Here is a 12,500-nt window from a genome sequence, read left to right on the forward strand (position 1 = left end):
TATAGTTATTATTAGTGCAAGAAATGTGACATAATGTTGTCAGGAGGAAAGTGTAGTTGTTTTGTTTGGACTGTAAACACATTGTGAGGAATGTGTTGCAACATGATTTTACATTCCATATAAAAAATATTAAAATAGTTTCTGCTAAACTCTTATCTTGATTTTCAGATTAAATAGTGGGGTAAAATGACATGGCAGTGATAATCAAATTTGACAACAGATATTGTGGTTATTTCGGATGGTCTGTAGAAGGAAGCATGAGAGAGAACATTGAACGCAGTAATATTGAGTGTTTGTATAAATAACTGAATAAATGAATGTTTCATTACATATATATTAGGTCTTATTTATTTATTTAGTGGGAATAGAAGTACATTTAAATGAATCAGTAGGCTTTTTAAATACATTCAGTGCTATATTTGTTTTTATTTTTTCACTCTTTTACTTTTGACTGTGTGTGTATGTAGTATGTGTGTGTGTATGTGTGTTTGTGTGTGTCTGTCTGTCTGTCTCTCTGTCTGTCTTTGTTCCTGTGTGTGTGTGTGTGTGTGTGTGTGTGTGTGTGTGTGTGTGCGCGCGCGCATGTGTGATGTGTGTGTGTGTGTGTGTGTGTGTGTGTGTGTGTGTGTGTGTGTGCGCGCGCGCGCTTGCACTTGTGCGCCTGAGTGTGTTTGTTCGAGTGCTGTAGGCCACAGCCCCCCCTGCTGTGGCGGTGATTTCACACACCTCAAGTCTCCAGCTGTGTGATCTGCTGTGCCTCAGTAGTTTGCTCCTCTCCTCGCCACAGTGCTTGTCCCCCTCCAGTAGCCGCCCTGTCTGGCCGACCATCCCTGAGCTCTCCCAGGGCCAGGCCATCTGCAGGGGCCAGAGCACTCCATCGGCCATTTCACAGCCTGTTAAACCTGTGTGTGCCCTGGCTGAGGCCTTTCACACACGCCCCCCCCCCCCCTTTTGTAAAGAATGGCATCGTGATGAGCTCCCCCTCTGGAGATGAGCTTAGTTTAATAAGGACCAGTAATGGGGTCCTCAGGAGATTTGAATCCCACGGCTGATATCGGTACGCGAGGATGTTGCATCGCAGTGGATGATGACTTAATCTAGGAGAATGATCTCAAAAGGCGCCGCTTAAGATCGTTAATTAAATGTGTGGAAAATCCGTGAAATCCACGAATTAGAGTCAATTAAAAGAATTTCAACACGTGGGCGTTGGGATTCATCATTACTGTGGTTTATTCCCTTGCATTTAACAGATAAATTACTCACATTTATTTAAACAATCAAGGTATACATGTCTGCGATCTACAATGACAAAATACATAACATGGTTTTCACTTATTTGTTTTGATGCTGTGACTACGGTCTCCCTCCGACGTGCACAATGTCCACGCTGATGTCCGTGTTTGGTCGAGTCTGGACTCCCTATACATAACTGCCTCTGGACACAATCACAAAGTGACATTTTTTAAAAATATCTTAAATCTTCTTAAAGTTTCTTCTTTTCTGTTTTTGTGGGGTTTTTTTGTACAAAAAGTAACACAGGACCACTGACTAAATAGGGTGATGTGAACAAAGGTGAGAGTTATTTACATGACTCGATGAATCCATGGACGAACAACATTGTGTGTGTTTTTTTTGTTTTTTTTTAAAGTCTCAACATTTCTGAGCAGAACATTCCTTTATAGCCAAACAGAATACTGTTTTTTTTTTTTTTTTAAATCACATTTAAATAAACTTCTTTCTTCAAGTTCCTCCTCGGTACATGGTTATATTAGATATGGTTTTACAGTCCACTCAAGACAGATGTGGTGGCACGTACACATAAAAGAAAGCTGGTCTTGTATGTTTATGTTTATCCACATGGAGGGATGAGTGCTTTGGGTTTTGAAACCATGCCCCTTCTGCATTGCGCTTGTCTGGACAATACTTCGGGCTGACCCGGGATCAGCCTATTTTTGGAGGATATTTTTGTGTTGAAGTAGAAGTAGATCCTGGAGCCATGCAGCTGTCCCTGGGGTTCAGAGACAGAGAGAGTGTTTGGTTCCAGAAATGAGGTGATTACGAGGCTGCTTCTCTGCCTCTTGACTCAAAAGAGGCAGGCGGAGGGGTCCCCCCCCTTCGGAGTCAGTTGGGCAGGGTGTCCAAGCCCAGGGAGGCGGCGTGCTGCTTGGCCCTTAGACGCAGGTTCTCGATGCTGGTGGTCTTGCTGTTAAGGCTGGGCAGCGTCCCGGACGCTTGCAGGAGCGGGTTGTTCCACACCTGCTGGGCCTGGGTGAGGGACTGGTAGTAGGACTGGCACGGCAGCGTGCCCAGTGGCGCCGCCATGTTAACATTCATGCCCAGGTAGGGTAAGGAGGACGGGGTGCCCATGTCGAAGGACGGGTAGTGCACCAGGTTGTTGGTGGCGGCCATGTGCTGGCGGAACTGCTCCTGCAGGCGGAAGAGGCTCAGCGGGGACGAGGCGTACGAGTTGCCCTGGGACAGGCCGCTGCTCACGCCGCTGGAGGAGGGGATGGCAGGAGAGCCGAGAGGAGAGTCTGCAACACAGAGGGAAGATTCAGTCAAGCCTGGGATTTGTTTTTAACCTGCCGCGACACGTTGTCCCGCATCGGAGGGCGGTGAGGGCTTTTTTTTTGGCACATGTTGCCGAGGTATAAGATTGCAGACTCACCTGACTTGGGGCTGAGGTGTTTACAGAGGGGGGACCGGTTGCCGGGCAACGGGATCACCTCCCCCTTAGGCTCCTCCCTGAAGCACTTGAGCTCCTCCTCCCGGTCGATGTGGTCCTCCGCCGCCGACTCGCTCCCCGACTGCTCGGGGGAGGTGACGTTCACCTCCACGCTCAGCTCGGACGGCTGCGGCCGCATGGACTGCTCGGCCTCGGACACGGACACGGACGAGGGGCAGGACAGGGGAGGCGGGGTGTGGGACTCGGGGAGCGCGGTGGTGGCCGTGGCCGAGTTGGCCGTGGCGGAGGCGGAGGTGGCGGTGGCGGAGGGAGGCTCCCCCTTGCCGTCCTCCTGCTGGCCCTCGCCAGACGCCTCCTTCTGCTTCTGGAGCTGCTCCTTCTGCAGGCTGCGCTGCTTCTTGCGGAACTTGGCGCGCCGGTTCTTGAACCACACCTGTGGGGGGGGGGAAAGAAAAGGATAGCTTGTCGGATTGTGGAAATGAACAGCGATAGCGCCTCTAAAATGACGTCAGCTGTATTATGTGCTGAAATAGGAGAGGACATAATGAAGCCTCCATATAAAATTACAGTCTGTGTTGTTTATGACTGCACCACTGTGCCTGCCATGCTGGCAGTGTGGAGATCCTAAGCATTTCATCCGATTAGAGATTAGTGATTGGTTCATTAGCAGGGGCCACTGATACCCCTGTGTACACTGTCAGGACTATAATACCTGTTTACTTCTTAAGTAAACCTCAGGGAACAATATCAACAACATATTTTTCTATTATTTTAGACATTGTTGAGCTGTTCAGCAGGAACATATTTTAACACACACACACACACACACACACACACACACGACACTCACACACACACACACACACACGACACTCACACACTCACTCACTCACACACACACACACACACACACACACACACACGACACTCAGACACACACACACACATTTATTTGTGAGAGGTGAAGTGGTCCTACCTGCACGCGAGCCTCGGGCAGGTTTGTGCACATGGCCAGGCGCTCGCGCATGACCACGTCGGGGTAGTGGGTCTTCTGGAAGGTCTTCTCCAGGGCCTCCAGCTGCTGTGCCGTGAAGGCCGTGCGGCTACGCCGCTGCTTTCTGTGCTGCGAGCCATAGCGGGCCTCCAGGATGATGTCTTGAAATGTACAGCCGTTGAAAGACAAAAAAAGATGGCCCGTTTAATTAGGGGGAAATCAGATGGCACAGGATGCATGCTGAGGCAGATTATGCACATGGCCCTGCACTAGAGTTTTAATATATATTAATTAAATTGAATGGATATTTTTGTAGTCACATGACACAGTGTCTCTTGAGGGAAGTTCAATTAATGCAAAAACAGTACAGGAAATATAAAAGGCATGAATCACAATTGTGTTCAGAGTATTATATGTGGATTGAAGGGGCATGCTGTCAGTCTGTGTGTTCAGAGGTTTTGAAAGCAATCTTCTTCCATTTTAAACTCAATTAAATTCGAATAAATAACACACACTCCAGAGGAGACTTCTTGCACTATGGCCCCTGTCAGTAAACACGCTGTTTAGACCTAAATAACACACTCTCCACAGGGCCGCTAAAATGCATTTGACCTCTGAAGTGCACCGCTTATTTTTCCTGGAGGCGCCACGGTGAGGATGTTCAACAGATTCTTACCAGCTAGCCTCTCGGCGAGGGTGAGCGCGTGCACGGAGGGCCGGTAGTCGGGCGCGTGCTGTGCCTGCTGCGCGGCCTGCTGGTGGAGGTTGTACATCGCGCTCAGCGAGTTCATGGCGTGGAGCGAGTAGCCGTTCACGCCGTAATGCTGCATGACTGCTGGTCAAGATGAACTGTGGAGCAGGGAACAATTAAAGTCACATTTTATCGGTCGGTCGGTCTGCCATGTTTGCTTGAATTTCCCCGCATCATTCCCATATGCTGCGTCAGTGTAATTAGGCTACGCAAACAGATAAGCGATCAAAGATAAACTTAAAGAGTAGACTACTGTTTTCCAGTCTGCTTTAAAAACTACATAAAGCAGTTTATACGTCAGTTTCTTGCTGTGGGGTGATACGTTTCTTTCTGTCATGATTAAGGTGTGTGCGTAATTGTGCAGAAAATGTATAAATGGTCGGATGGCTTACATTACTAAGAAGTAAAATAGCCTCGGTATAGTCGGAAAAGGCCCACATACTCCATATTATCGTGACACATTTAAATTTCGCTCTTCAAATAACAACAGTGAGCAATCCATTTACTAGTCGTAACTTTCACAATTTGGTTCATTGTGGCAAAGACAACAAACCTTGATAATTACTTTCGTTAATATAGCGGACACACATCCGAGGAGGGATAACAACAGCAGATCATGATAATAGGTCAATAGGCCTACTATTATTATTATTATTATTATTATTATTAATAATAATAATATTAATAGTAATATAATAATAATAATAATAATAATAATAATAATAGTAATAGTAATAATAATAGAGAGCCAGTATGCCTGTAATCAAATTTACACCATGATATAAATTACAAAGTGATGCCATGTTGTTTACTATTAGAAATTGTATTGCCATACTTCATGATATGGTACATAATAGCCCATAAATCCCAGTTACAATCGCTATGGGAATATATTTTTGAAGAGAGGTTTTATTGCTGCAGGTTATGATTAAGAATGTATTACGATACAGAAGCGTTTAAAATTTCCAGTAGCAAACCAACCGGAACCGCTCGAGGCAAAATTGGTGTATTTAGGCTATATCCATGTGAATTACAAGTTGTCCTACAGCGCTCCATGTTTGTGGAATTAATAAACTAATCCATAAAATCTCGTATGGGCTATTATTCCTCCTTTTACGTTTAAGTACTATACTAGGGGTTAAACTATGTATGTCTAATTATTGTCATCCTTGACACATCCCTCTCTTTCAGGATATAATTCCCATTTCTATGTTAATTTATCCACGGAGCGCCTTCCATTCTTTAAGTTAGGAAAACGGGGTAATTAATTCAACCCTGTCCCAAAAGCCGGATGACTCTTTAATAGGTAATTGGTCAAATTAAGATATTTCATGGGTCTGCATTTGTAGCCTTGAAAAAATGACATAGGATACATTACGATGTAGTTCTGGTTCGGTTTTGTGCTGGGCTTTTTGTTGAAACAGGGCCTTTGGTTCTATGCGCAAAGATGAAATATTGAAAACAACTACAATATAATATTAAATATTGTAAATTATGATGTATAACTGTAACACAAAATCCACATATCCAAAAATAATGTTCAAGAAAAGTCACAATATTTATGTTAGGTAGGTGTAGCCTATATTTATGATGACATTTTATTTCATGGATTTTTACAAATGTATTTTGGAATTCAAGCAGTGACGTTTGTCCAGTCCAAGACACACAATTCCTTTGATTGACCTAAATACATTTGTTCAAAAACAAATAAAAACGCCTCTGCATGGTCTTCAAAAATAAACCCAGTGAAAAACTATAAATGGTTCTAACTTCCATGCACTTTACCCATGAACATAATCATGAGAGTCCCTGCAAAATGTCAGAGCGTGGTGTGCCTGTCCCTACTTAACCGAATGCAGGTGTGATCGTGTGAAGGCCATGAGGGAATAGTTTAATTCGCCTGGACAGAAGGTGCTTTGCTAAACATTTGCTTTGCTCCCCAAGTACTTGAGCCGAATCGGACCCGTTTCTTTCAATCTTTCTAGCGGCACCAAATTTCAGCGCCCCAAGGCTTCTAGTGGCGGAGATGTATGAGAACTCTTCTGTGAAATATGCATGGTGATCCCCAGTTGGGTCGGCGTCTAATGTAGGTGCAAATAGGTTTCAACTGCGAGGCCATTAATTTATCATCAGCCCTGACATGGACGTAAGGCACTGTGTGTGCGTGTGTGCGTGTGTGTGTGTGTGTGTGTTCTTATATGTTCTCTTGACACTTCCTGATAGTAGGTTTTACCTTTTTTTTTATCAAGCTGTTAATGCTATGAGCAACCCACTGTCTTGCGTAAGAACAAAGAGGTGAGGTTGTATATTTAACCAGAATACTCTCTTGTGAAATGTATTCGTTGCGGATATTGCCATTGGCCCCTGGCTAGTCATGATAGCATCTTAATGTAAATTGGTGTGGATTTATCGTGTCAATCTGTTAGTGCGGCCAAATTGGATAAATGTTACTGCTGCGAGGCCATTGCCCTCCGGGTTTGTGGTGCGCTGCCTAGGAATATATTGACTGCTGCGCACAGCCATGTGCCGGGTAAAACTTTTGTTGTGGGTGGTTTAGATTTTAGGGCAGTCCAAAATACATTGTTGCTTCACACATTTTTGAAGACGAGCAGAAATGTTGAATGTTTACGCACAATAAATTAAGGCCTTGCGACAATTTGCTTAAAATGGATTACAGGTGGATGATTCTCAAAAGAGTTTATTTGGCTGTGTTAGTCCTACTTTGCGTTTGATCTAAGTTGTAAAATGTCATGCAAGAACTCATAGGTGCTGCTGAATAACTGTTAAAGCATGTGACACACATTTACGTTTTGTTAAAAAATAAAATAAAACAAACATGACAGGCCTACAGCGTTGCAGAATAAATTACAAAAAAGAAATAGACATTTCAAATGTCAAAACTGATTTTAGTCTTTTGATTTAAGTCTTCGTAGATAAACAACGGTCTGAAGAAAAAACAAATGCATTTTGGCGTAGACTTTTGTACAAAACAATCATGCATTTTGCAACACAGCTGCATCTCTCACGCTTTAGATAAAAACGTCTGCTAAATATTAGTCAGTCAACACTTTGTTAAGCTGCGTAAAAATACAGAGATTACATTTCTTACCTTGTACTTTTTAAACACGATTGGTAAGTCCACTGTTTTCAGTTTGGTTTCGCTTTTCCAGTTTTCCAGAAAGTTACTCGTGTTGATGTGTTTAGTCCTGCATCTCCGTTCAGTAGAAGTTAGCCAAGTCTGTCTTCACGCAAGCATGCCTCTGTCCTGAAGTGCCGATACCTCCCGCGGTCTGCTTGTATTGGAGAGTACACAACCTGCCATCTATTTGGTTAGTGTATGGGGAGGGATTATAAGGAGCGCTTATGAGGTCATACTTGATTCTAAGTGGTCGCTAGAGGTGTCAATCAAATGACATAGTTTCCCCATTTTTGCCCCGCGTGCTTGTGACTTGATACAGTGCATTTAATATGTTCCAATTGGCTATTTTATAAAAACACATGCAAAAAAATGACACCCACAAAAATGAATCTTTTCCGAGTGCGTTTCTACATCTCGGTTTAAAAGCCAACATAATTGCTAAAAAAAGTAAATGTAAGCTCTAGGAAATAAAAAGTAATGACTCTGATAGCTAAATATTTAAAACAGGCAGGTCCATTCGTGGATCATTTCTTGTGATGTAGCCTAATTAATAAAGCAGTGTAATAGCAATAGCAAAATACAAATAGGTTTATTATGTCTATGATTTTTAGTGAGACCCCTATTAACTTTGGGCCCATGCAAATTCAGGTGAGTGATGTTGGTTTATTTACAATAGGCCTAGAGTGTAACCATATGTCAGTCTTGGGTAACTTGGGGTGTAGTTTTGTGCTTTAAAGGCAGTTTCGTAACACTTGACTTAATTGTATTTGCTTTTGGACTTTGTCGCGCCATTTGATGGTGAGACGGTACTGGAAAAGACTTGGGTGAGATCACTAATAGATGCTAGGCTGCTGCCTTTAGAATCTCTCCCGGCCCAGAGGGATTTAGGTTAGGATTGGGGAGACAAGACGCCATTTCAGCCTCTAAAAAACTGTCTTAAAATGACGGGTGGTAAGAGGATTAAAACAATAATGCCCTTCTCTTCTTCAAGGTTTTTAGAAAAGATTTCTTCTCCCAGAGAAAAACCGTTTAGGCTGGAATTAAGGGCAGCGAAAAGTAGCCTTTTAATGTAAAGCTTGCATATTTTGTTGAAATTCTCCAAGAAACGGAGAGATAGGGTGAAGCATCCTAAACTTGATGTGATCTTTGGGCACATATTTCATCCTCACCACTATATTCAAATCACCGGCTGAGGTAGCCTGACTTATTTCTCCATTTTATATATTTTACACCATGCCGTATTCAACCTATGACCCATGAAATAAGTCATGAAATGTCATTATTTTATTTTGAATTATCTTCTACTTTCCAGTAGCCTAAACTTTTACTAGTGTCAGTCAAAACTGGTGATAGCCTGTTCCTGTCGCTGTCACTTCTGTAGCCTAACTGCTGCCGCTAATTTATTTTCTTATATTCAGATTTAAAAAAAAAAAAAAAATCTGAATATGAGAACTGCCGGTTTTGATGTTATAAAAAGAAGTCTAGCTTTATTGAGTTATAGGCCTATAACACAATTGTCACTATGCTGCAGCCATATAGCATATATGTATAAGACACAAGAAATCACAAAAAGGGTCTGGTCAACTTTAAGTTAAAGATATAACAATAACCTTTCGTCTATTAGACCTATATATAAATTATTAATATCTGTTTTGGAAGTTTTGCATTCTTCTAAATCGACCCTCTGTTCATCTATGCCTTTTGTACACACGATATATCTCAGAGTATTAAGGTCTGGGAGAAAAATCGGATTAACTTGTGAACCGATGGAAATAAGAAGTTAAACGGGAGGTAAATCTGGGCAGTGTCTCTTTGTGGGAACCGTTTCTAAAGCAATTAAAGCGAGAAGGAATTCCGCTCAGCCCCTCTTCCTTAAATCAGCTTTCTACAGAACTTAATGCGGTCTAGTGTCCAGCGCATCTGAAGGGTTTAAAGGCAAGTGTCAAAACTGGCCCTCAGTCAGCGCGCGCGTTGGGCTCTACAGGGCCCTGTATTCAGTCGTTCCCATCAGCCGCTCACGTTTTTAGAGGCTTGGTTTTCAGAAATTCATCTCACATATCCTTGGGTTTAGCCCACGGTTTCGTTGTTCTCCACTGTCAATCCCCGAATTTCGTCTGTTCTACTGAATCAAATAAAGCTTCTTTAGGTGTTATTTTCCGTCTTGGTGCTCAGTCATCTTTAGGGGATGACGCACTTTGATCGTTAGGCCCGCAGAATGGGGAATTTATCCATTCATCTCGTCGATAGAATATTTGGCAGAATTAGTCATCCACATTCGTTGTGTAAATAACAAGCGGAACAAAATCTTTGACGTTTTTGCTTCGTTAATTATGCTATCTGAGCTGGAGTAATTGTGTTATCCTAACCGTAAAATATTTTTAACACAGCATGTCTATGAAATCGAGTGAAAAGTTGCGGGCATAAACGCACATTAGCAGTTAATATGCGGTTTCCCCAACTTCATGAATACATTATATATCCGATCCAAAAGGCTTTAGCCTCCCTATTTCAAGTCAAGGGTATTCTAGCATGTGCTCATTTGTGGCAAATTAATCATTTTGATGTATGGTTTAAAATTGACTGCTACCTGGGGACTCTAGTGACAAGAATAACAAAGCAACTTGCCAGAAGCAATCTACTGGACATGTTATTAGCAAGACCTTCCTTGGTAAAGATTTTCTTGTGCCTCTGCCGAATTAGCTGCCTGATTTAAAGGGGCCATCGTTCTTTTCTTTTATTTCATTCACTCCCCACCAGTGACATATTGCTATACTAAAAAGCAAAGCATCCACATAGGAAATGCAGTAGATAAAATGTCTTCATATGCACAGTCCCCCCCCCCCCTCCAATTCTCTCTCTCTCTCACACACACACACACACACACACACACACACACACACACGCACACGCACACACACGCACACACACATTTAAAATATACACATATGCAATCACTCACAGATGAAAATACACTCACATATCCCTATGTGTCAGACACACCGTGGCCCATACACACACACACACACACACACACACACACACACTAACATGTCATGATGGAAAGTGTCCATGAAATATTTAATGTTGGTTACTATTCCCATTCCGTACACTCACCCACAGGCTACAGTGGTAAACCTGTGCAGAATATATTCCAAGAGCCCTATCTGATGTATAGTCTTATGCGATGTCAGGTCTAGGGGCGATTGCTGCACTGATTTCACAGAGAAGGTTAGCACGTCGTTGAGTCTGTCCAAATCACGTTTATTATTTTCCATGACATGGAACTGTTGCGAAGGTGCTCTTTCTTTACTGATGGGCTCGGCCATAATTCCAACATGATCGTGAGCAACAGAAAGTGCGGATTGCTGAGCCGTGGGGACAAAATCAATAGGTGAAATTACAAGGGACATTATGTTGAGATACGACTGGGTTGTAAATGTATGCAGAGCCGTAAAAGGGTTGTTAAGCGCTATTGTACTACTTGGAATAAATACAAGTGTTTCAAAGCTGATGCTGAAGGTACATGGCTATGTGTTCTACAAGTGTTGTCAGGTTATATAAAACATTACACAAATGTGTACGCACAAATTGCTTTTAACTAGAGTTGTTTCTTTTCCTCACACAATTCTATATGCAGTATCTTTGCATATTCCAAAATAGTTTAGACATTAGCATGCAGAATTGGTCAGAGCAAAGTGAGGACACAAGTGACCAAAAGACAGAAAAGCCCATTTGAGTCATCATCTCCTCTGTGTGAGGTATAATATTGCATGGCTGACAGGTTGTTCTCATAGACGATTATACATGATTGGATTATCTGTATATATAAAGAAACCCCCATCAAGTCCCTCTGGTGTTGTTTTTAAATGGATTATAGTTCATATAAACAAATGCTTGGAAAAAAATCTGTTCATCTTGGCAACAAATCCCTGTTACCGAAGGCACAGTGCCATAATTCAACAAAGCATCACACACATGGAGTCATTTGAGGTGAAGCGAAAGTTTCACAAGATGGGATTTCGCCCCCTAAACTTAATTTACACAACCTGTGGCTGCATCAGTCCTCTCAAGGAGCTTATGGAGCACCCCTGGTCAACAGATTCCACAGCAGAACTTGACATATTGAAACTGGCAGTTGTGTTTCGTCCCCCTTTCTCAGACCCTGTCTTTGGTCACCCCCTTCAGGCTGCAGACCCAGCACAAGGAAGGCCATTGTGTCGGCCTAATCCTGGGGCTACACAGCTTTAGCAACATGGAGGGATAAAAGCCCCATCAAACCACTACTTTATGGGGGCAAATCTCGCCTAATCCTTCGCTTTACCTAAACAAAAGGAGAAAAACAAGAGGATCGAAAGAAACTGTGTAGACGCAGGGCAGGACCTGGAGCAAAGATCCAAAGGAATACTTTTACTGGAGAAGCTAACCACTTCTGACAGGCTTTCACATCCACTGGGGACAATAAATGATGGTGCCGTGCAAAAGAAGCCGTGCATTTTTCAGAACACTTATTTAATTAACACACACATACACACTCACACACACACATACACACACACACACACGCGGGGGTTGCTAGTTGCTTTAAAATGCAGATCCTGTGTTATTCTGTGTGAGGGAAGTTATTTACAGGGCCATCTTCTTAAAAGGGAAATATGTTGATGATTTGGTGTGACTGCCTACTATGTTGATCTACATATAATCTATGTTTCTTTTAAATGTGTCATCATTATAATTTGGCTATAATGAGGTGGAGCTTGAATTGAATATCCCAGAAATTGTTGAGGCCTGAGTGTATTGTGCAAGGTTAAGAAAGGAACTGTAAAATGCGTAGAAACTGGTACCGGTATATTTCTGTAGGACTGGTTTATAAAAAAATATATGCTGTATCGGATAGAAATACATATGTACAGTATAGGACCCATTTGAACTA

The 12,500-nt window shown here is 42.5% G+C and overlaps 1 protein-coding gene across 1 annotated transcript; it reads right to left on the minus strand.

Annotated features, from left to right (window-relative positions):
- Window positions 1–1,217: 1,217 nt before the first annotated feature.
- dmbx1b (diencephalon/mesencephalon homeobox 1b) lies at window positions 1,218–7,701 on the minus strand. The gene is made up of 5 exons (XM_062556391.1): window positions 7,541–7,701; window positions 4,359–4,529; window positions 3,663–3,858; window positions 2,669–3,119; window positions 1,218–2,534 (listed from the first exon to the last, which is right to left on the minus strand). Exons 2-5 carry the CDS (start codon window positions 4,508–4,510, stop codon window positions 2,122–2,124), a joined length of 1,212 nt encoding a protein of 403 aa, XP_062412375.1. The 5' UTR covers window positions 4,511–4,529; window positions 7,541–7,701; the 3' UTR covers window positions 1,218–2,121.
- Window positions 7,702–12,500: the final 4,799 nt, after the last annotated feature.

This window comes from Sardina pilchardus, chromosome 15 (assembly GCF_963854185.1).
Source record: "Sardina pilchardus chromosome 15, fSarPil1.1, whole genome shotgun sequence".
NCBI classification, from domain to species: domain Eukaryota; kingdom Metazoa; phylum Chordata; class Actinopteri; order Clupeiformes; family Clupeidae; genus Sardina; species Sardina pilchardus.

Coding starts and splice junctions, on each gene's coding strand:
- dmbx1b (XM_062556391.1), bottom strand. CDS start 4,510: ATGCAGCATTACGGCGTGAACGGCTACTCGCTCCACGCCATGAACTCG. Junction 3,859..4,358: donor ACCCTCGCCGAGAGGCTAGC/TGGTAAGAATCT, acceptor TTTGTCTTTCAA/CGGCTGTACATTTCAAGACA. Junction 3,120..3,662: donor TGCCCGAGGCTCGCGTGCAG/GTAGGACCACTT, acceptor CCCCCCCCACAG/GTGTGGTTCAAGAACCGGCG.